The sequence below is a fragment of the Heteronotia binoei genome, chromosome 6 (genome assembly GCF_032191835.1).
Source record: "Heteronotia binoei isolate CCM8104 ecotype False Entrance Well chromosome 6, APGP_CSIRO_Hbin_v1, whole genome shotgun sequence".
In the NCBI taxonomy this organism is placed as follows: domain Eukaryota; kingdom Metazoa; phylum Chordata; class Lepidosauria; order Squamata; family Gekkonidae; genus Heteronotia; species Heteronotia binoei.
Window position 1 is genome coordinate 81,575,090 of NC_083228.1, and position 23,721 is coordinate 81,598,810.

The 23,721-nt window shown below is 39.1% G+C and overlaps 1 protein-coding gene across 4 annotated transcripts in view; it reads right to left on the bottom strand.

The window, feature by feature from the left end:
• UGGT1 (UDP-glucose glycoprotein glucosyltransferase 1) overlaps positions 1-20,769 on the bottom strand; it is a 62,059-nt gene extending 41,290 nt beyond the window's left edge. For 2 of the 4 annotated variants that reach the window (XM_060241917.1, XM_060241913.1), the window contains exons 1-12: positions 20,630-20,766; positions 20,269-20,351; positions 16,525-16,655; positions 15,241-15,353; positions 10,136-10,310; positions 9,131-9,227; positions 7,669-7,741; positions 5,597-5,697; positions 4,818-4,917; positions 3,439-3,499; positions 921-1,012; positions 648-798 (exon numbers count right to left, since the gene is read on the bottom strand). In XM_060241917.1, coding sequence (XP_060097900.1) covers positions 648-798; positions 921-1,012; positions 3,439-3,499; positions 4,818-4,917; positions 5,597-5,697; positions 7,669-7,741; positions 9,131-9,227; positions 10,136-10,310; positions 15,241-15,353; positions 16,525-16,655; positions 20,269-20,351; positions 20,630-20,754 — 1,302 coding nt within the window. In that variant the 5' untranslated portion in view covers positions 20,755-20,766. Of the gene's footprint in view, positions 1-647; positions 799-920; positions 1,013-3,438; positions 3,500-4,817; positions 4,918-5,596; positions 5,698-7,668; positions 7,748-9,130; positions 9,228-10,135; positions 10,311-15,240; positions 15,354-16,524; positions 16,656-20,268; positions 20,352-20,629 lie in introns of all 4 variants that reach the window. The other 2 variants (XM_060241916.1, XM_060241915.1) reach the window with 2 other exon arrangements.
• Between the last annotated feature and the right edge of the window lie 2,952 nt (positions 20,770-23,721).

Sequence of the window (23,721 nt, forward strand, 5' to 3'; positions counted from 1 at the left end):
TAGACTTCACTAAAGAGGCTGACCATGAATAAAGAAGAAATTATCTTGAATGACTGGGACTGCCCAATCATATCAAGCACCATAGGAAAAACAAGATCTGCCTGCTTGCCTGATCCAACAGGAAAATCCCCCTGCTATAATGGTACATTAGTAAATAACAGAACAGGATGCAGTTGAACAGCATTTACCCAGGATTAACACTAATTGCTATGACTGTTTTCACACAATGGGTAGGACTGGCCTCCATCCTGTAGCAAGGGAATCCTGCATTCTGCCCCCTGCTTAGCACAGTATATGGCTGGACTTGAGGAAAATTACAACTTCACTCCTGTAGCAGAACAATCAGCTTTATATTACATTGCCATTGTCTCTCAATTGCTATCTGGAATTCTACCTATGATACAAGGAGCACAGCACCAGCACACAGATTTCCTTTAATAAAGTTTTCTAGTATAATCTTAAGGGACATTTGCAGATCCTCTGCTATACTAGCAGTTCTTTAGGGCAGGACTTCAACATTAAGCTAGTTCCTCTTCTGTACCTATACAGCTAAGATGCTTTTATGACACACTGTATTGCAATAGCTTAGATTCAAAAAAGGATGGCAATCTCAGCGCACAGTTCAGAGAACTGGCACCCATACTCACATAAATAGCAGGACTCCTAATATCTACAGCATAGTCAGAGTCTGATGGTTGGATGTTTAGCTTTAACACATTGTGCATAGAATGACCTACGATTCCTAGACTGTGCAGCCCTTCCATAACATGAGCTTCATTCCGCAGCACATCAAACAAGCTAGAAAGAGCACAGATCAAACAGAAGCTTTAAACACTGCTACAGATTTGCTATAGTCTTTTCAACTTTCATTTAATATATGCAAGAACAGACATTCAGAAGCATATGTCAGGAGTTCATACCTAAATATGTCCTGTGTGTCCAGATCTATCTGTAGTCCATTGATGAACAGGGCAGAATCTCCAGGTTGTAATCCTAATGTCCCTTTAAAGTACTGAAGGAAAGTGCAACACAACCATTATCAGAAGACTAAGAATTAAAAATAGCTCACTTATGCAAGGCTTCAGCAGTATACAAGTTTGTAGCGAAACTTTCACTGATTTGTATTTGAAAGCTAAATTAATACTAAATTTCACAAGCAGCATTCTGAGACATCATTGCCAAGATTTCATGTTTTGTTGAGAAAGGGAGGTTGAACTTAACATGAAGTTCTTTTCCACTAAATTGTTGGGGAAATAGGTGGCAAAGAGCTGATTCCTCCTCTGATTCAGTAGGGCCATCAAACTTCTATCCTGATTGGATAAGATAACTGGTTCTTGAGGATCATTTCAGCAGCTAAAACTAACTGCAAGGAAACATGTGGGAACAGGTAGATTTCCACTATGAAAAAGAAAGTAATAATGCAGGGATGGCCAACCGTAGCTCTCCAGATGTTTTTTGCCTACAACTCCCATCAGCCCCAGCCAGCATGGCCAATGGCTGGGGCTGATGGGAGTTGTAAGCAAAAAAAAATCTGGAGAGCTACCATTGGCCACCCCTGCCATATTGGGATAAGAACATTCGAAACAAAAAGAGAGTGGGAAACCAATGGTCTATGATGATAGGGACACCATACTAATGCAAGCTTTACCATCTCTGCCCCTCATCTGACAACCACTTGCTACTTTCCTACCAAACAAGCTAAAAGGAACTTTACAGTAAACCTAACCTGCCTTTCTCTTTTAGTAGTAGCAAAATAAGCAAAAAAGTAACATACTATAGTTGCTCAAAATCCCAGATACTGAGCAGACCACCCTGCAATGTTGAATTCACAGTAGGACTTGTCTATCGAAGGCATCCAATAGAGGTTATGGTGTTAATATTGTAGTACCAGATGGAGCCAAAGTAGCTCAACTTGCTGCTTTCAAAAATCCTTGATCACAGCAGAGATAGCCACTCTCCTGAGCTGGGGAGCAGCAGGTGTCATTTAGAATCCACTCACTACTAACTTTGGCTCTCAAGAAACTGTAACATTGATCTTCCTGATTCTGGAAGACAAATTCCAGTTGACTGATAACCTTCTGTCCTGAGACAACACAGCTCTGTGCATTGGTAGCTATCACAGTTCCTGAAACTCCCTGTCAGTTCCAAGAATCATTTCTCAAGTTGAATGTGTCAAGCAAATTTGATTTCCACCCACACACACACACAGCACCTATTCAATTATTTAGCAAAAGGACTTTATCTTACTGTCAAACTGGTTATTTTAGGAGTACTGAGGCATGTGATGACCATCTACAGCTGACAACCATAGTTAATGCCAGAAAGCATCACTTGCTACAAGGTTAGCAGCATCTAGTAGTATCTCTTTTGTATGTCCATGAAGGTAAGGTGCTCAAGATAATTACACAGATTACAATGGCTAGCCATATTTGCATTCAAGAATATGGTTGGGCCTAATCAAAAGGTATGCAGTATCAAGACAGGTCAATTTAGGCAAAACATCAAATTTCAGCATTAACAGTTCAATCAGAAACAGAGTTAACACCCCTCTAAATTCACTGACTTTAATGGACTGAGGTTGTAATTCTGTTTAGGATTATGTTGTAAGAACAGCAATGCAAATAAACCAAAGAAAATTCTAAATATCTTTTCTGTCATATCATTTCCAAAATTCAGTTTTCCAGTCCAAGAGCAAGTGCAGAGGAGCCTGAATCCTGTTACATTTAATCAAATGTGGTGCAAGCTCTTGACCTGTATCCAAATGGCATTCTGTTTTGGCATCCCTATCCCCATAGCTTGCCTCCTCACTGCTGTGGTAACACAGTTCCTTTGAGGGGGTGAGTCTTCAGGGAGCTTGTTAAGGGAGTTTTCTTGATGTACTGCACTTTCAGATTTTAAAAGCTGTACTCTTGCCTTCAAGATACAGCACAACTGAGACAGATACTAAGAAGCCATTACCAGGGTATACTATTTGCAATCAATCAGAACTGGTAATAAAATATGTAAATTGTGTGGAAAATATAATTCCTGCTGCTATTTATTACGTTTGGATCTGTTTAATTCCCAGAACACTTCACAAAAGCCACTTAAACTACTAGTTAGCACAACACATTGGGATTTGTTGAAAAGCAGAGCTATACACACAAAACCAAATTCTTCTTCAGTGAGTGTTAATTTCTCTAGCTATCCAGCTTAAACCAAAGCATTTTGTTCATGGAGGTCCTACAACCCCACCCCTCACAATGCTTCTTTAGGGGGCATGGAGGAGTGCTCGTGAGAATGGAAGGACAGGGACCGATCCACTCCACTGGATCCAGCCCGATTTGTATTTCATGACATTCTAAATGAACAACTGAAAATAAAATACATTATTTTTAATACTGTGGTACTAAAATATTTCTTAAAATGCTTAAAAGTATAGTAAAAAGGTAATGTTACCTTTTGGTTTCCTTCAACTTCTGACCTGAGTTCTGATGACACAACTGTCCTCGTTATTGCTCTGCAGAAATCAGAGATTCAATTTTGTTGTTGTCATCTATCCATCTTCTGTAATCTCCTGCTTTGAATTCAAATACTTTTCTGGTGTCCCTCTCCCCCGCTCCCAACACAACATGCTGTACGGGGGCACATAAAATTGTTACACCTGTGAGCTGCTACACAGCTGCAGCTGCTGTGAGCTGTAATTGTTACAGCTGCTACACAATTTCCTTCAGTCATAATATTCTTGAGGTATGATTCTATTATAACAAATATATTAATATTATAAATAATAATATATTCAGGCTTTATCACAGGTTTTGCTAGAATTTGCAGTCCTCTGTAACATTAAAATGTTACACTACTCTGAAATGCTTCAAATTAGTACCAAAACCAATAAATAAGTGCTGCTACCAGAATCAAATCTCTAGTCCACATACAGAAAACTTGTAAAAGTCAACTAAGCACTGACCACCACTTCACAGTAACTACTTTATGCTTTGTATTTTAATACTAAAATAATGAAGACCATAACACTGATCCAGGAATACCCTTGCACTGTACATATTGTCAGTGACCACCAGATAGTGAGTGCCAAGACACCATGCAGCTATACTTCAGCCAGTTTGGTGCAGTGGTTAAGTGCAGACTTTTATCTCGGAGAACTGGGTTTGATTCCCCACTCCTCCACTTGCACCTGCTGGAATGGCCTTGGGTTAGCCATAGCTCTTGTAGGAGTTGTCCTTGAAAGGACAGCTGCTGAGAGAGCCCTCTCAGCCTCACCCACCACAGAATGTCTGTTGTGGGGGAAGGAGATAAAGGAGATTATAAGCCATGCTGAGATTTTGATTCAGAGAGAAGGGCAGGGTATAAATCTGCAGTCTTCTGTGGTCTTCTTTGCCTAATAAGCTTTTTGACTAGGACTATTTGCCAGTCCCAATCAAAGGTTCAGATGAGTTGAGATGAGAAATTCCTGTGTGGAAGCAACCCTGGAACATTAACTACAAGGTTAACAAATCAGAGGCCAAAGCAGCTTCAGTAACCTGACAACCTTCTCCATTTTATGGATAAATGAATGGGAGAGGCAGCAGCTCAATGGCAGAACATTTGCTTGGCATGCAGAAAGTCCCAGATTCAATCCCCAGTATCTCCAAGTAAAAGGATCACATATCAGATGAAAAGAGCTCAGTCAGAGAGCCTGCTTATCAATAGATAATACTGACGTTGATGGACTCACAGTCCGACTTAGTATAAGACAGCATCAATACTTTTCACAGATTTAAACAGTTAGCATAACATTGCTATTATGCTCATGTTAATTGCAAAAGAGCAGGAATTACCTAGCCTTAGTAGGAAAATTCTGGCTTAAATCTTTCATGACCATCAAAGCATCCACAGTGGGAGCAGTTAGAATACGGGCAGCCGTTTGGAAACTTAGATCTGAAAATGAAAACAGATTATCATTCAATCATAAATCACCCCTTCAAACAAAAAGACAAAAAAGGTAAAGCCAAACTCTGCAAGGTGCTCAAAGTATCAGCCCAAACCCTTGAAAAGCACAGTAGTATCTCCCGCACACTCATCTTGATGAATCTGCTCACTTGTTTGAAGTTGAGATAATTCTTCATGAATTTGTTAGAACAAGCCACTTTGCTCAATTAACTCTCAGCAAAACAGACCATTTCACACAACTGAATTCTTATCCCACCCCCAAAGAATACATAATACAAATACATAATACATAATTTACCAGTTCAACATGAATGACTATAGATATTTGGGAAGTCACAAGGTGAATATAAGTGGACTTCTAAACAGAGTTACACCCTTCTAAGTCCATTGAAGTTTATGTTTAGAAGGGTGTAACTTTACTTAGGGCTGCACTATCCAAATCATAAATATGTGGTAGCAAAGAAAGCAAATGCAGTCCATTTGATGGAGTCCTTTGCCCCTCCTCTTCAAAAACTAAGTCTTCAGATTCATTACTATCAACATTATAATAAAGGCTCAGCAGCAGCATCTAGACAGTACACTGAGGACTTCAGACACTGCCAAACACAAGCACAAGTACTTTTCTGTCTATACTAAGAACAGGAAAATCCAAATATTGAGTTATCACCTTGTAATTGCCACACTTTTAATGGTGCCATTTCATTGGTACTTTCAACAAGATGTTTTCTGAATTCTTTTAATTCTTCTTGCAAGGTTGGATATAGCTGCCTGAAAGTGGAAAAAATTAATTCAGGAACTATCAATAAAATATGAACGGAGAGTGGCTTTGACCCATTTCCAGGTTGGAAGCCACTGCCCAGCTCTTATTCAGCCTGCTTAAAAAGTAAATATTTTTATCCCCTATAACATCAAAATTTAAAGTTTAAAAGATGGCTCCAAATGGGGGAAAGAAAGGCAAAAATAAAGAAGAATGCAGCCTTTAACAGACTTTTTTCCAGCTCCAGACATACCATCCACCTCCTCCACAATGTTGGGGAGGGGTGAGTCAACAGCTGAAGGGACTCCTCTCACTGCAAATTTTTTAATGCAGGCACTAGCCAAACAGAGGCAAGAACTGAGAAATGATATAATAGAAATGCTACAACCAGTGACCCAATGTCTGGATGAATTAGAAGAGTTTCATAAACAGATGCCAAAAAGCAGAGACAGCTTTTTCAGAAAGTTGCTGAGCTCAAGAAAAAAATATCAAGACAACTTCAAATACTTGGGCGAGGCAACGTATTCTGACTTTGGACTATCGAAGCCGTGAGTTGTGCCTAAAGTTCAGAGGGTTCACATCAAACACCAAGGCTGGAACAAGCTGACTATATTTATGCAAACTGGCTTGCAGCTATGCTAAATTTTGAAGCTGGAATTACACCCCTCCTACAGCGAGCTTATCGCATTGGCAAGGTATGTGAAGAATCCACTTCATCATCATATACCAGAGATATATTGGCAGAATGCAAGGATTTTCGAACATGACACAAGATCCTTGCAGAGGCCAGAGAGTGGGGTGGTTTGGAATATCAGGAGTTAAAGATCCAGGTGTATTCTCATCTCTCTCCTGAGTTCTTAAAGATCAGAAGAGATCTTAAAGGCACGACAGCTAACTGCAGGACTTAGAAATAAGATATCGTTGGCTCCAAATGGACAAACTTTGTGTGTAACAAGGTTCAACTTATTATACTGCCCATGATTCTACCTCTGGTGAATTATTGCTGGCTGTTTTAAATCCCTCTCCCCTACCCCTGCATTGAGAGTAAACAAGAGGAAGGCGCGCTCTCCTCCTACTCCAATTAAAGCAAGTCGTGTATGCACTTCTGAAGAGCATGGAGATTTTGAGGAGAGTACTGACTCCTTTTAAAAAATGAGGTTTTGGGTACAATTTATAATGGAAGCATAACTCTCTGGTATTAGAGAGTGGTGGGACTGTTGTAAGTGTCTGGGTATGTTCCCCCAAGGTATAATCAGCCCATGCAAGGTGGAGCTTTGTTCTCCTCCAGTCCTTAAATTTTAAGGTCTCCCAGGGCTGGGCTATATAATATTATTTGTAGAATAACTTAGCTCAAACTTTATTTGAAATATATAACGTAAAGCTAATATAATGAGCTAAGATTAACTAGTGAATTTTATAAATCTTATTATTTAATCTTTGAGAGAAGAATGAAGGAAGAAGATGAAGAAAACATGAAGATATAATGTTTAAGTGACATTAAGTTTGTAAAGTGTAAAAGATTTTGTTGGAGTTGTTAATTTTTAAATTCTTCCTTTAATAAAGTAAGAAAATGCAAAAAAAAAAAAACAAGAGGAGGGAAGATAAAATCACATTCATTGGATATAATGAACAGAACCCATGGATGTAGAATCTGTGCACTTTCTTTTTGCAAATTATCATGTTCTATATATAGAACAAACCTGAGCCCTTCCTTTTGAAGTTCTCTGTGGTTTTTTCTTACCCTCAGATATCTCCACAATCTATTAAAATAATTCCTCACACAAAAAATAAAAAACAATAAAATATTAACAGTTATTAGTAGATCAAAACAAAGCCCTATAGCTAAATATGTGTGGGTTTCAGTTTTTTCCATAGTAGTTTTTAGTTTGGGAATATACACAATATTCTTTAAGTGCTTGCCGGCAATGTTTTAGGTAGAAAAGTAAGAAAAGCAAATAGATATATAAAGTGAATAGGTTTACCTTAATTTTCCAAACAGAAATCCTAGCACTTCATCAATTGGGTCGTTTTCCCCTATTACTGTTGCATTTGTACCTGCACCTATTAACATGAAAACCAGCCTGATTATGATGCTGTTCAGGACACCTTCAAACATAATTCCGCTATGTCTGGTTTCACAAGGCTTTAGCATGCAATAATAAAATGTCATATATGCTGCTTCTTCAGATATTATTTTTTCTTCAATAAAGAGTGAGCAATCACTGTGATTTTTAAACAACAGGCATCAAGGTATAATGGATCATCTTCTACTAAAGAACGGCTGTTAAGATTCCTTGGGAATCTTTACTTCCATTCATCAAAGCGGCTGCAACTGACATCACTGCAGATTCTGATGACCTTGTCAGGAACATACTCCAGGAAAGGGCAGCCTAAAACTCTCAAATCCTTTATGACTGTAGTAACCCACTTTTCAGGCCCCCTCTGTAGCCAGAGGACCTAATGCCTAACAGAGGACCTAATGCCAGTTCCTAACCAGGGGTCATTTTGTAGAAAATAGGTGGTGGAGCTCATACAGGGATTGTTATGCAGCTGCACCTACTATTCAATGGACAAGGTAGGTAGGTGGGGAGGAGGAGGTGGAACCCTCAGAAAGGTTCAGCTCCTGCTGAATTCAGCTAAGCACACTGATGGGGGGTGGGGTGGTCTGCATAATCCTCCAATATAGTATTTTCAGGAACAACTGTTTAAAGGCATCATTTAAGTACTGAAGGGGAAAAAATGAGCACCAAGTAGGACATATAAAATGCGGCCAACAATTAGAATTTCTCTTTATTTAGAAAGCTTGCTTTTTTTTAATGCATCAAGGCTTGTATTTGAAAACAGAGGTTACAGTACATGTGCCAAAAGTTAAGCCCTGAGAGGAAGCAGCAAGAGGCCCAAGTCCTTAGGCAGGGCCCTTAGGGGAAATCCTGCATACAGCTAGCAGACATACAGGCACTGAGCAAGTTAATAGAGTCAGACACATCCAAAGTTCCAGCATCTCTTGGAAACTTTCTGCACCCTGTTAAGTTCAGGGAAAGCCAATGAGCTGCTTTGCTGAGCAGTCACCCTGCAGCCCCGCCTAATCCAGATGTCCTTCTGATCTTCAGTCCTAGGCTGTCCACCACCCAAGGAAGCAAAGAATAGATCCAAAGATTCCAATCCTAGCAGCTCCTATGTAACCTACTAAAATGACAGGAAAATCAAATCAAAGTGTCCTTTGGTTCAAGAGACCTTGCTACTTAACGCTGTTCTGTTTAGTGTTGCCACAGCATAATGCTAATAAACTGTGAAATAATAATCTAGTCTTTCAAAAATGAGAGTGATAGTATTAAAAGAATAACGGTAAGTTTCTTTCAGCAAGATGTTAGTGAATATGTGAAGCATCTGAAGCATATTCCATTTTGTGGTGCAACCACTGCTGCTCTTAATATAGGAATTCACCTTTCACCTGGGTATCATCCTTGGCCTTATATTCTGTGCTTTTAATAGCCAGCTCCACTCCATAGCCTGACAGATAGACTTTTTCTTTGCTTGGATTCTATGAGAAAAGAAAAAGCAAGATAACACTGTGCCAGCAAAAACTCAAGTAAGAGATCATCTGACTTTAAATCCCTCCCCCTGGGGTATGCGAGTTAAGAGTTCATTCAGAGCTCCTTCTGAGAAAAGAAAGAACAAGAACAGCTTCCATGTGACAAACTACATTAGCAATTACTGCTTTCTTAACAGACTGTTAGCAGTTCTCGGCTGGAAATGATGTGATGTCTACTGATCTGATCCAATCCTGGCGCTCTTGGGCTGCATTTGTATTTGTGAGGAGGGGACATTTAGCAGATGGTGGAGTAAGGAAGTGCTCCATCATTCTAAATGCAAGCAGTGTGGGCTGCTTTATCATAAAATTTGTGTCCAATTTCTTAGACAGTAAGGAAGACTGCCACTATAGGAAACAAGACTACATTCTTTTTGGACAAGAAGATCATTCACCACAGTTAATAAAACTGAATGCAGGAGCAAAGAGAATGCCAAAGAGCACTAAGATTTCTCTACAAGCCAAAACAAAAGGATTCCAACCAGAAATACCACAAACCTATTGCCTCTCTAATTTGAGATGAAGAGGCCCAATTGATTACAGGCAGAAAGCCAAGTCTTTGTCTCATTCAGTTCAGATTCAGTTTCCCAGTTGTTTTGTATGAACAGACAAGAACAAGTTATCACATCTCCTAAAGCCCAGTCCACTTGACTATTAGTGACTATATCATACAACTACTGCAAGCACCAGTAAGCTGATCTTATAAAAGTAACACTGCATCACAAGAGCAGTATTTAAAATTTTATAATGTAATATAAATTTTAAAAACATTTAGAGGACTTAAGCCATTCCCTTTAATAACTTCTCCTATACAACTATTGAAAGCCACATGGACCTTTCTCAATCATAACAATACTTACAGCAATGTAATGCCTAAGAATGTAAGTGATTTCGCCTGCCCTGGCTTTTGACACAAGTAGCCTGTGGTAACCAGAAAACTCCTCAGAACCAATTTCAGCATACATTATTACAACAGGGCTTTCAGGGTTTGAAACTGGATACTTGTGGTCCCCTTTGAACATAAAAGGCTTCAGCCTGAAACAGAGAGACATATAAATGTTGCGCTTCAACATGATTAAGTTTTTATTTTTAAAAAATGATATACTGACTCTGATGCACAAACTTTTTAAAAATTAGGACAAAATCTAAAAATTATCCTAAAGCTCAAATAGTCTATAATGGCCTGCAGAAAAAAACAAAGGTGATCACCAAGAACAGTTAAAATTAGATATTCAAATTGAAAAGTCACTGTTCTGTTTCCTTAAAATTAGGGAGCTAAATTAACATCCAAAAGAGTCCCGATTCTGCTCCCTTTTGGATTGAGAATCCAATCTGAATTCATGTTTTTGTTCTCATGCTCCACATGACGTAACATAGCTGAAGCAACATAGTCATTTGAAACCACATTACATATCAAGTATGCTTAAACATTACAAAAACCTTAATTTGCTAAACAAAATGATTATCCTGCCTGAAAACATTTGATACACTATCAAAGATCTTTTTTTAAAAAATTGAGACTGGCAAAGTTTGCAGAAAAATTACTATCTGTATAGAGAAGAGTAGGCAAGCAATTTCTAAATGAGAATGCTGAATGGGAGCATCCACATCCCTCCACAACTACTATTCTGAACATTTAGTATGTCTATATCCTCACAGTTTTAATTCTTTAGGGTTAAAACAATTTTATTTGGTAACATATGGTAACAAATTATATTTCTTGCATCATTAATAACTTATTTTATCTATCCCATATATTACTTTCTACCCACCCCTCCCCCCGTTACTTGACCCCCGCCGGTGTTATTTACTTAAAGTACTAATATTTAAAGGTACCCTTAATAAAAACAAAAATTAATATTCTTCTTTTTTCTAAGACTTAATCATTATCAAAAATTGTCCAATGTCCTTTTATTTTCCACTCTTTTTCTACATATCTTCTGAACTTTTTCCACTCCATCTTAAAAACTTCTAAATCATAGTCTCTTAAAATTCTTGTTAATTTGACCATTTCACTCCATGTCATAACTTTTACAATCCAATCCCATTTCTCTGGTATTTTTTCTTGCTTCCACAACTGCGCATATAATGTCCTAGCAGCTGAAAGCAAGTATCAAATTATAGTTCTATCTTCTTTTGGAAATTTTTCCATTTGTAATCCCAACAGAAAAGTCTCTGCAACTTTCTTAAATTCATATCCCAAGATCCTAGAAATTTTTTGTTGAATCATCTGCCAATACTTTTTTGCTCTTTCACAAGTCCACCACATATGGTAGAAAAAACCTTCATGTTTTATACATTTCCAACATCTGTCTGGCATCTTATTATTAATCTTTGCCGATTTCTTAGGAGTCATATACCTTCTATACATCATTTTAAAACAGTTCTCTTTAATACTATGACTCGTCAAAAGCTTCATAGAGTTCTTCCACAAATATTCCCAAGTTTCCATCTGTATTTCTTTATTTACATTAATTGCCCACTTAATCATTTGAGATTTCACTACATTTTCCGTAGACCATTTTAAAAGTAATTTATATAATTTTGAAATTAATTTTTCGTTGTCTCCAAGCAGAACTTTTTCCATTTGTTTGCTCTTTTCTTATTCCTTCAGTTTTAATGTCATTCTCCACCAAGCTCTTTATTTGTTGCATTTGAAACCAATCATATTTATTATTCAGCTCTTCAGCAGTTTTCAATTCTATTTTGCCACTTTGTATTTTTAATAGTTGATTATATGACAACCACTTTTCTTCACCCATCTCAGCTGTTATTTTTATCACTTCGACTGGCACTATCCATAACGGTTTTCTCTCATCTCCATATTTCTTATATTTCATCCATGTATTTAGCAAGCTGTTTCTTATATAATGGTGAGAGAAAAAGCCGTCTATCTTTTTTTCCCCATAATACATATAAGCGTGCCAGCCAAATTTATTTCCATGACCTTCCAACGCTAAGAGTTTTTAAACAACATTATCCATTCTTTTATCCATACTAAACAAACTGCTTCATGATATAATTTTAAGTCTGGTAATTGAAATCTGCCTCTCTCTTTTGCATCTGTTAAAATTTTCATTTTAATTCTTGGTTTCTTCCCCGCCCACACAAACTCTGAAATTTTTCTTTGCCATCTATTAAATTGTTTACTATCTTTCACAATCAGAATAGTTTGAAACAAATACATTATTCTTGGTAGAATATTCATTTTAATTGTGGCTATTCTACCCAACAGTGACAAATTAAGTTTATTCCACTTTAACATATCTTCATCCATTTTACGCCATAGCTTCTCATAATTATTTTTAAACAAATCAATATTCTTCATTGTTATCTCCACACCCAAATATTTTATCTTGGAGGTAACTTCACAGCCCATTAATCTCTGCAATTCTTGTTGCTTATTTATTTGCATATTTTTACATAGAAGTTTTGATTTTTCTTTATTAATACAAAGTCCTGCCAACTCCCCATATTCTTGTATTTTGGCTAACAACAAAGGTGTGACTTGTATGGGGTTTTCATTTATAAACATTCTATCATCTGCAAATGCTCTGTATTTGTAAGTAAATCCTTTTACTTTTAATCCCTCTATTTCTTTATCTTCTTGAATTTGCATCAGTAATATTTCAAGTGTTATTATAAACAACAATGGGGAAAGTGGACAACCTTGTCTTGTACCTTTACTAATTATCATGTCTTCTGTAAGATCAGACCGTCTGAAATTATTTGGAAGAACGCTTCAGTTTCATTTTCTAGAGATGTCACTATTTCTTTATTCTGTAGTAAATCTTCATTCAATCTCCATCTTCTCAACTTCTTAGACAATTTTGTAATCCACATTATTGGGTTATGGTCAGCCCCAATTTTAGGTAAAACCTTTATTTTCTTTGTTATAAGGCCTAAATCTTTAGTGCCCCACAACATGTCAATTCTGGAAAAAGTTTTATGTCTTGCTGAAAAAAAGGTATAGTCCCGCACTTCAGGATTAAATTTCCTCCATATATCCTCCAAATTTTCTTGTTTGACCAATTCAAAAAAAGACTTTGGCAATTTTCCTTCGTTATTATTTTTTTTTCCCCCGACCTATCCAGTGTATTCTTAATTGTTCCATTAAAGTCCCCCATTATCAAAACTTGGTCATCAAATTGTTGTATAATGTCTTTTTTAAAAGCATCCTTTGCACCATTTGGTGCATACAGTCCCAATAAAAAAAAAATTACATTTAATATTATTTCTACCGTTGCAAATCTTCCATCTTTATCTTTAAACACTAATTTTGGCTCCAATTCTTGCTTAATATAAAAAATCACTCCCCTTTTCTTCTGTTTAGCCAATGAATAAAATTCTAGTCCCAGCTGTTTATTCCATAAAAATCTGTAATCCTTTTGTTTGATATGCACTTCTTGTAAACAAACTATGTTACAATTTTGCTTGAAACGTTGCCTTTCTTTTTTGTGGTGTATTTAGTCCATTTACATTCCAAGATAATAATTTGTAATCCATCATGGTGCAAATTCTTTATGTTCTTCATAAAACCTACGGAGTTCCTGTGTGCTTGTAATTGTAATCCTTTTTCCTTGCAGCTCAAAGCTCAGACCTTCAGGTATTATCCATCTACACCTCATTTCACTGTCACGTAGTTTTTCTGTCAATTTTTTGTATGCTTTTCTGTCATTTATCACTTGTCTTGGCAATTCTTTCATGATTCTTACTCTGCTGCCTCCCACTATCAATGTCCTTTCAAAATTTTTATTCAAGATTTTTCCCACCATTTCTTTTGTCATATATCTTATAACCACATCTCTTGGTAGATTATTTTTCTTGGCATATAGTGAGTTCACTCTATACATATAGTCATACATGCTTCTAGTTCCTTCAGGATCTTCCTCCAAAAATTCTGCAATTATTCTTATTATATATCCTTTCAAATCAGTCTCTTCATCCTCAGGTACTCCTCTCAGACATATCTGGGTTTCCATCAATTTGCAGTCATGAATTGCCACCTTTTCTTGCATTTTTAGCAAGATGGAATCATGTACTTTCACTCTCTCTTCCACCTCTTGTACTTTCTTCTATATCTTTCCTTAGCTCTTCAATGTCTTTTCTAATATCTTTTTTAGAAGCAGTTATCATGTCTCTCACCCCTTTCATCATCCTGGCTTCCATTGCTTCTAATTGCTCTTGCATTTTCTCCACTGAGGCAGTCCTTGCATGGTTTAACTTATGCTCTGACATTTAAAAAAACACTGAAAATTTTGACCTCTCCAAATTAAATTTAAACTATCAGGTTTGATAGAGTAAGGTTTGCCCTTTTCAATAAGCCTAATTTCGCCGTCCTCAGAGCCTCCTGGGGTCAGATATTAATTTTTAAAGTTTTTATTTCTTCCAAAATGGTGGTCGCGACTTTCTGCTTCCCTTAAAAAAAATTTCTTTCAAAAAAAAAATTCTTATGTTAAAATTTTCCTACACTCGCCACAACATGTCAGAGATTGAGCAATCTCATTTGGTTTCTGCAATCCTGATAGAATTGATCTTTCAAGAACACTTTTGCATCTACAATTTGTAGAATACACCTAAGTTGGCCAAGAACACTTGATCGGAATTTACATAATCTTCATAAAAAATCAAGAGGATGGAAGCAAAATCTGGGAGAACTGTACATGCTCACTGTGATTTTATTAGAATGGGGAAATGCTATAAACAGTTGTACCCTACCACTTTTCCCACTGGTGTAAGAGAAAATAAGAGCCCTCTTTTACTCTTGCAAAAGCTATTCTAGAGATCATGGGATCCACATGAACAAAAAATTCACACAGGTAGAGCTGCAGTTAGCAGAGAAATTGTGCAAAATGCACTTTCCATCCTCTTGGATCAATGGAAAAGCTGGTAGGATCAAATCTGTAAAAGGAATAGTTGATTACTGATTTGAAGGTTTATTTTCAAAATATATATAAATATATACCTTTCTGACGCTGTCTGCAAAAGTATTCCAAGTTTGTCAAATTCACAAGTCTTCTCTCCATGGACAACAAAGAATGTATTGCATCCCTTCAATGCGGGCTCATCAGCAGCTATCTGTATTAAAATATACCTGTTATTTTATGGAGCCACTCTCCCTTACAGGAGAGAGGGAAATCAAAGTAACAGGATTTATGGAGACAGATTCTAATGGATCCATCCTTGCTGCACACTTTAAGACAATATGCACTAATAGTAACATATATATATATATATATGACACCTCTCTATCCAAGATTCCCAAGACAGTTCACAATAAAATCAGAACACACAGCAAGAACTCATCCATGACAAAATTAAATCACGCAAGAAAAGCAACAGTTAAGATCACTAATTAAAACTAGCACTGGTAAAACTACATTGCATAACAAAACAAAAGGAGGGCAAGGGAGGACAAACCAACATCACTCACCTCTTATCCTCAGAGAATACAATTGTTTTTTTACCTGGCACTTCAAACACAAAGGTGAAGGCACCAGGTGAACAAATACAGGAAGAGAGTTATACACACTGGGCCATATCAAAACTGGTCTTGACTTGAAGCATCAAAGAGCCTACATCGTCCTTCCCAACCAAGAAGATACAAGCAAGGAAGGCAAAATCAACTGCTCAGATTCTTCCAAAGACACATAGCAGGCAAAATAAAGACCACTTCCATTGCAGAGGCAATCAAAAGAAGGCATTCATCATGGAGCTATATGGAACATAGAGGGGTATTCTTATTGTAACTTTTTTCCACAAGCTCTATCCTCCTCCTCACCCCAATTCCTTCCTGACATTGCTAGTAATTGAAGAGTGACAGTGCATGGGTACTGAGAAGGAGAGGGCATAAAAGCATGCAGAGTACTGGGGAAGTTCTCTCTGTGAAAACACTTCTTAAACAGTTAAGGAAACAGAGAGATTAGTGCTATAGACTTCTGCAGCCCAACAGTTTTCTTGGCTGACAGGAAAGAAGAAGAGTAGAAGTATAGTTCCTCTCAGAAGAATTCTGGACTGGCAAGCCACCAGGGAGGGCACTTCATCCACCAACTCAGTGTGGCCCATGAGCGTATTATCAACCCTGATATAAGCAGAAATTTTAGTAAAGGAGCAGGGTCAAGAGCAAAAGAAAGGTGGACAGTTCAGGAGATAAGTACTTCAGAATTTCTTTTAAATGCATAACTGTTGGCTGTATAGAAAAACAATACTGTATAAGTATCAAGAGGAGTCAGCAAAATTCTGTACTAACCTGCTGAAAGGCTTGGACAGTAGAAGAATAAGAACGCAAAGACAAAGCAAATTTCAACAAGTTCTGCTGCAAAGGTGAAAGATTCTGGGAAGCTGCCTTGAGGACTGCATTATAATGGGAATACCCTGTACCTGCCAAAACACAATGTAAACTGTATACTCATTACACAGGGATTTAAATCATGAGTTCCCACAGTTCGTATTGGAATAAACAAGCACAATGTTTTATTTATTCAAAATATTTACGGTATATCCCTTCTTTCCTACTACCCCAAGCTTGAGCTAACACATACCACTTCAAGAGGCAACACCATCCCCATATCAAAACTGGTCTAGACTTGAAGCATCAAAGAGCCTACTTCACCTCTGTTCTTCCCAACCAAGAAGATACAAGCAAGATACAAGATCTCTCTCCAGTCAGTACAGCTAAAATTAAAACGAATTTCTAAGGGCTCTCAATACATTGCACAATATATTTCTTCTAGGGACTCCAATTCTGGATTACTTTCCTCCAGTCTTGCACTTGGAAATTCTGTCTTGCAACTTTATCATTTGGTCAATGCAGACAGCATAATGCCATGGACTGACCTAGTTTAGCATGGGAATCCTCAGAGGACAACACCAGTTTGTTGTAGTGGTTAAGTGTGTGGACTCTTATCTAGGAAAATTGGGTTTGATTCCCCACTCCTCCACTTGCAGCTGCTGGAATGGCTTTGGGTCAGCCATAGCTCTTGCAGAGTTGTCCTTGAAAGGTTAGCTTCTGTGAGAGCACTCTCAGCCCCACCTACCTCACAGGGTGTTTGTTGTGGAGGGAGGAAGGTAGAGGAGATTGTGAGCCGCTCTGAGATTCAGAGTGGAGGGTGGGATATAAATCTAATATCATCATCTTCTTCTTCTACCCTCAAGCCCTACTTTGACATAGTGAGGTAGACTCTCCAACACATTCCCAAAGGGATCCTAAGCCAGTGCCAGCACCACCCCCTCAGGCCTGGAGGCCCTAGCATAGACCCTCACATGGCCAGACCTGCCATTGTCTCCTGAAGAACCCCAGGAGCAAAGCAGGTGAACGGCTAGGGATAAAGCTAGGACAAGGCATGGGTGTTTATTTTATTTATTTTTATTTTATTTTATTCAATTTATATCCTGCCCTCCCCGCCAAGGCAGGCTCAGGGCGGCTTACATAGACATGCATATGTATGAGTGGACATAGTAATGTGATGTTAAAATCATAAAAACATAGAATAGTATAAAAACATAAAATACATTTCAGTGCTATGCTCTTAAGTTTCAGATTTATAATTCCCTGTAAAGCAGATCTTAGGTTGTCCTCTCAGCTGCTGCTGTACAGCAGATTGCAAAGGATGGTTTGTATGTTGCCTAAAAACTGTAGTGGCCAGCAGTCTAGTTCACAAATGCCTGGTGGATGAGTGCTGTCCTACAGGCCCTGTATAAGCTCTCACAGAACTGTATAAGCTCTCACAGGGCCCTGACCTCTTCTGGCAACTCGTTCCACTAGTGTGGATCCACTATCGAGAAGGCTCTGGCTCTAGTTGTCATGAGCCTGGCCTCCTTAGGGCCGGGGATTGTAAGTAGATTTTGTGATCCAGACCAAAGTGCTCTCCGGGGAACGTGTGGGGACAGGCAGTCCCTAAGGTATGCAGGCCCCTGGCCATATAGGGCCTTAAAGGTGAAAAACAACACCTTGAAACGAACCCGGTATGCAATAGGCAACCAGTGCAGCACTTTCAGCACAGGCTGAATGTGCTCCCGTAAAGGAGCACATTAACAACCTGGCTGCCACGTTCTGCACTAGCTGAAGCTTCTGGGTTTCAGACAAGGGCAGCCCCATGCAGAGAGCATTGCAGTAATCCAATACTGAGGTGACCATGGCATGGATCACTGTTGCCAAGTCGTTGCATTTGAGGTAGGGGACCAGCTGCTTTATCACCCATAGATGATAGAAGGCTGACCTGGCGGTGGCTGCAACCTGGGCCTCCATATTTAAGGAGGGATCCAGGAGCACCCCTAAACTTTTGACCTTGGACGCCAGTGTAAGTAGTGTCCCATCAAAAACTTGGTAATAAGACCTCGGTTCCTAGACCGCTACAACTTAGGTACAGGATCTCCGTCTTCGTCTGATTCAATTTCAGTCGACTCAGTCTAAGCCACCCTGCCACAGCTTGAAGAACCATGGTCAGATCTTCTAGGAAGGAGTTGGACTGGCTGCCCATCAATAAATAAAGCTGGGTGTCATCTGCATACTGATGACATCCCAGCCCAAACCTCTGGGCAATCTGGGCAAGGGGGCACATGTAGATTTTGAACATCGGGGATAGAACTGCCCCTTGTGGCACACCACACATAAGTAGGTGCTGTTGAGACAGCTCCTCCCCTATCGCCACCCTTTGTCCCTGATCCTGAAGGAAAGAGGAAAGCCACTGTAAGGCCAACCCCTGTATCCCAGCGTCGGTGAGGCGGCAAGTCAGCAGCTGATGATCAACCGTGTCAATAGGTCTAAAAGCATCAGTACCGCCAAGCCACCTCTATCCAGATGCCTCTGGAGGTCATCTATGAGAGTGACCAGTGCACACCTAGTGGCTCAAGGCTTCCCTTGCAAGGAATTGCTCAGAGAGTCCAGTAAGTCATCACAGGATCTGGTCCCCAATACACCTCATGAGTTGATGCCACGTGCCAACAACACCTGCAGCTAAACTCCCTATATAAGGCTACTTGTCTGTAGCTTTGCTGATGATCCTACCAGTTGCCTAGATTGCTTAGCTCCAGGAACTTTGCTACCTGACCTTTGGCTGAGACTCTGGATTATGCTACTAGACCCCAATTGACTTTGGACTGAAACCCTAGAACCATTACTGGCAGACCTGTTGTAGTCTAGGACTAACCTCAAACCTGGTGAGTGGGACACACAGTACACTGTGTACTGTGTACACACAAGGGTGTTTTAATATTAAAAGTTCATATCCTTTCTGGGCACTGTTTGTGTAGAAAACTTATTAAGGATATATCATGTCTATCAGGTGTTAAATGCTAATCAATATCCATGATGCTGAACACTTCCAAGTTCAAGCTCTAATACTACATTATTTATTTCAAAGGTGTGTATTGTTAACACCTTCATACCATTTATCAGCTTTTGAATAGAGATTACCCTTCCGACAGCCTAAAGGGAAAATCGGTAGATCTTACACAACTTGTGTAAGAAACAAAGGATGAGGTTGATGCCACCTTCTGGCCCCATTCCACACTCAGAGGACCATCAAGAGCAACTCGTTAGGTACTACAACAGACTGCAGTGGGAAGCAGAAGGTGACAATTTCTTAAACCGACTCTGGTCGCAGTTCTTCATGATGCATTATTTAATGATGATTGTATCCGACTATGCACTTTTATCTTTGGAATGGGGGAGGGAGACAGTGATTTCCACCAATTCTGTACTTTGCCTGCAGACTCTCACTTTACCCCCGATGCTGTTCCTGATAGTCTGTTGACTTTCAGAAACAAAATGGGAAGGTAGGTTAAGTGGGCTGAAAAATGAATGGAAAGCAGAGAAGTCCTGCTCCACAAGGTCTACTTCATGAATAGATCATGCTAGATACAAACCACTATATTACAAGAAAACAACAAAAATTCATTTCTTAATATTTGTCATCTAAGCAAATGCCCTTTTACAATAAAAAATATCTCAATATTAAAAAAAAATAAAACTACTAAGGAAGGCATTGATTACCATCATGGCTAGATGATCCAAAGTCTTGACAGTTTTCAACAAAACTCCAGAATTTCTCTTGACCTTCTTCTGCTAAAAATTCACTGAAGAAAGGGTAGTAAATTATTAAACATTTCAAAAGAGGCTGCAACATGGCGGTTTAGAGAACAGGCCATGAGCCAGAAATTATCTAGTTAAAATTTTATTCTACTTTCAAGCATTTAGTTATTCTCAAGATAGTTATCTCTTAGCCACCCCCAATTCTGGTATGATGAGAATTACAGATGTTGAATTTACTGTGGAGTTGCAAGGGTTACAGAAATTATGTACATGAAGTGCTTTGGAAGAGACCTTTCCCACCTCTTCTAGCCAATAGTCTTACCTTGCTTCAAGTAATAAAGGCGTGGAAAACCACTTAGTAGTCAAGGAGGTCGTCACTGCTTTTGAATCTGCATTTACTAGGGAACAGCTCACCCAAATTCCAATAAGTGCAATAAGAATTCCCATTTTATACAAAAATACCTGAATAAAAATGAAGATATTCGTGTTTGAGTCTTGCCTCAAACTAAGAAGCACAAGCTATCACAATACAAATGAGAATATCAAAACACAAAGATCCGCAGTCTTCAAAAACCTAATGACATTTCTCTGCAGTCTATTCTGTCTGGTTATTTTAAAACAATGGGTTGAATCCAATCAGTCCCTTCAGGAGGTCTTTTGCAAGGGATTCACTAGCTCCAATGCAGAAAATAAAAGCAAGGATCCAACCCAATGTATTTAATTAAATCATCTGTGAACATAATACTTTTGACGCACTTATGAAGTCATTTAAAGATTTAAAAAAATAATTTAAAAAGCTTAAATGTATTCTCAAGGTGACACTCACAAAACACAGTCTCATACACACATAGTTTCAAGAGCCTTAATATAAACAAATCATGGAAAAACTGCCCTTTAAAAATATTACAAATTCTTCACTGCAAGACTGGCAGGATGGAACAAAAATCCAGCATACAAAACTGGAATAAAAAGAAATGCAAACCAGGTGCATTGATACACTTTCCCCTATGTTTTGGTGTTTATTTAAAAATTGGCTTCTCTTATTCACATTGGATTATATGTGTGTGTGTATTTACTTCATTTACACTCCATTTCTCTCCCTAATGGGGGCCCAAAGAAGCTTACACTGCTCTCCTCTCTTCCATTTTATCCCCCCAAAAAATCATCATTATCATTATTATTATTTAGGCTGCCCCTCCCTGCAAGCAAGGCTCAAAGTGGCTTACAACAGGACAAAAACAATAAATAACTTCAAGTTAAAACCCAAGATTAAAATGCCAATAACATATCAACAATAAAACAATGTAAATTTCAAGATGGCAAAAGGGGGTTTGTTTTCAGAAGTTGCAGGGGGGGAGGGGTAGTTTGCAGAGGAGGTGTGTGAGAGTGCCAGATTTTATACTGTTCCATATTCTGCGAAGTATATTAGGCTAGGAGTGTGTAACTGGCCCAAAGTTACCCTGTAAGCCTCCATCACAGAGTGGGAATTCAAACCTCGATCTTTTGAATGCTAGCCCAATATTCTAACTACTACACCACTCTGACCCTCCCTCTCTGAAGAAAAACTATCTAAAGATAATTTTTAATTAAAATACAGTGTATTTTAGAAATATCTCATCCCAGAATAGAGATTATCAATTGATAATTTGTATGGTATGGGACAATATTAGAGTTGCCAATCCCCAGGTGGGGGCAGGGGACTCCCCCCCCCCCAATTTGGAGGCCCTCTCCCTGCTTCAGGGTCATCAGAAAGCAGGGAGGGATGTCTGCTGGCCACTCCATTATTCCCTATGGAGATCGATTCCCATAGGGTATAATGGAGAACTGATCTGTGAGTATCTGGGGGAGCTGTTTTTTGAGATAGAGGCACAAAAATTTCAGAATAGCATCCAATGCCTCTCCTCAAGACACCTACTAAGTTTCAAAAGGATTGGGCTGGGGGTTCCAATTCTATGAGCCCCCCAAAGAAGGTGCCCCTATCCTCCATTATTTCCTATGGAAGAAAGGCATTTAAAAGGAGCACAGTCCTTTTAAATGTGATTGCCAGAACTCCTTTTGGAGTTCAATCATGCTTGTCACACCCTTGCTCCACCCCAAAGTCCCCAGATATTTCCTAAGTCGGACTTGGCAACCCTAGACAACATATTCATTTAATTTCGTAAACAATTGTCAGTAACTTATTCATGATCAATTTTTGCAGAGTTCCAAGAAATTTTGCAATCACATTATAGAATTATGCTAAACTGTCTCTCTTGGTAATGGTAACTTTTCCATTGACCATTTGGCCTACAGAGTATTTTTCTTTCCCCTTCCTTTTACTGTTTAATTCTGTCTTAATGCCTTTCTTTATTCCCTATCGAGTTTGCATAAGCTCAAAGGGATAGGGGAAGCAAAGCTCAGAGGAGGGAGACAAAACATTGCCAGGACAAACAGCGTTAATTGCAACTGAAAATATGGAAATTGCATGTTTACGCTGTCTGTAAACTTTATTCACAATCAGAAGTATCAGATGTTTTAAAAGAGAGGAAAGTTTATTTGCTAAGAAATAATGGTACCGGAAACCCTCGCAACTTTTGTCCTTTAGCGGAAGGCCATTTCGCTATCACATTTGTGACGACAGAAACGTTAACTCCTTACTCTCATGCTGAATCGCCTAGTCTGTACATCCGAACTCTGTTTTACTAATTCCAGTTTGTGGCTTTTAATACTGCAGTAGGCATGTTGTTTGAGAAATAAAATGCACGTGTACAAAAACAGATTTCACCGCTTCAGGCAAAGTAGCGATAGAACCGCTGACTTTCGGCAACGTTTGGCCAACTCTCCCACCCTCTGCCCGGTGCCTCGTTCCTTGCATCTCTGAGCCCCCGCCCCACTTACCCAATCACGATCCAGAACAGCCTCCCAAATGGAGGTCTAAGCAGCAGGAAGGTCACCGACGGCACACGTAACACTCCGTTTTCAGGGCCGGCGAGGGTGTCAGGACTACCTGGCAATCGTGGCTCCTTCCCCGCGTGTGTTTCTGTGACTCCTGCACCTGTACGCCACCGCCACGCTCTCTTCCTGCTTCAACCGCTACAGCGCCTTCGGGATCCTGACATCTCGCTTCCGGTTCCGGCCTGTTGCCGGCTACCCGGAAGCCGCATCCAAAGGCAAAAGACTTTGAGAAGCCTCCTATCTCTAAAGGGAGAACCGATCTGGCAGCAGTTAGAGAGGCTGACGGCGTCATCTTGACTGAGGGCGTATATCCCTTAGGATATGCTCCAAGTGCCCACAAGGGGTCGCTGCTACACACCAAACTGGAGCAAAACTCCCGAGTCTGAAACTGGAGGTTGTTGGCCGCAGGAGAAAGCGACACATAGTTTGCGATCACACACAGTAAACTATGCACTTTCTATCCAAAGGCAAATCCAAAAG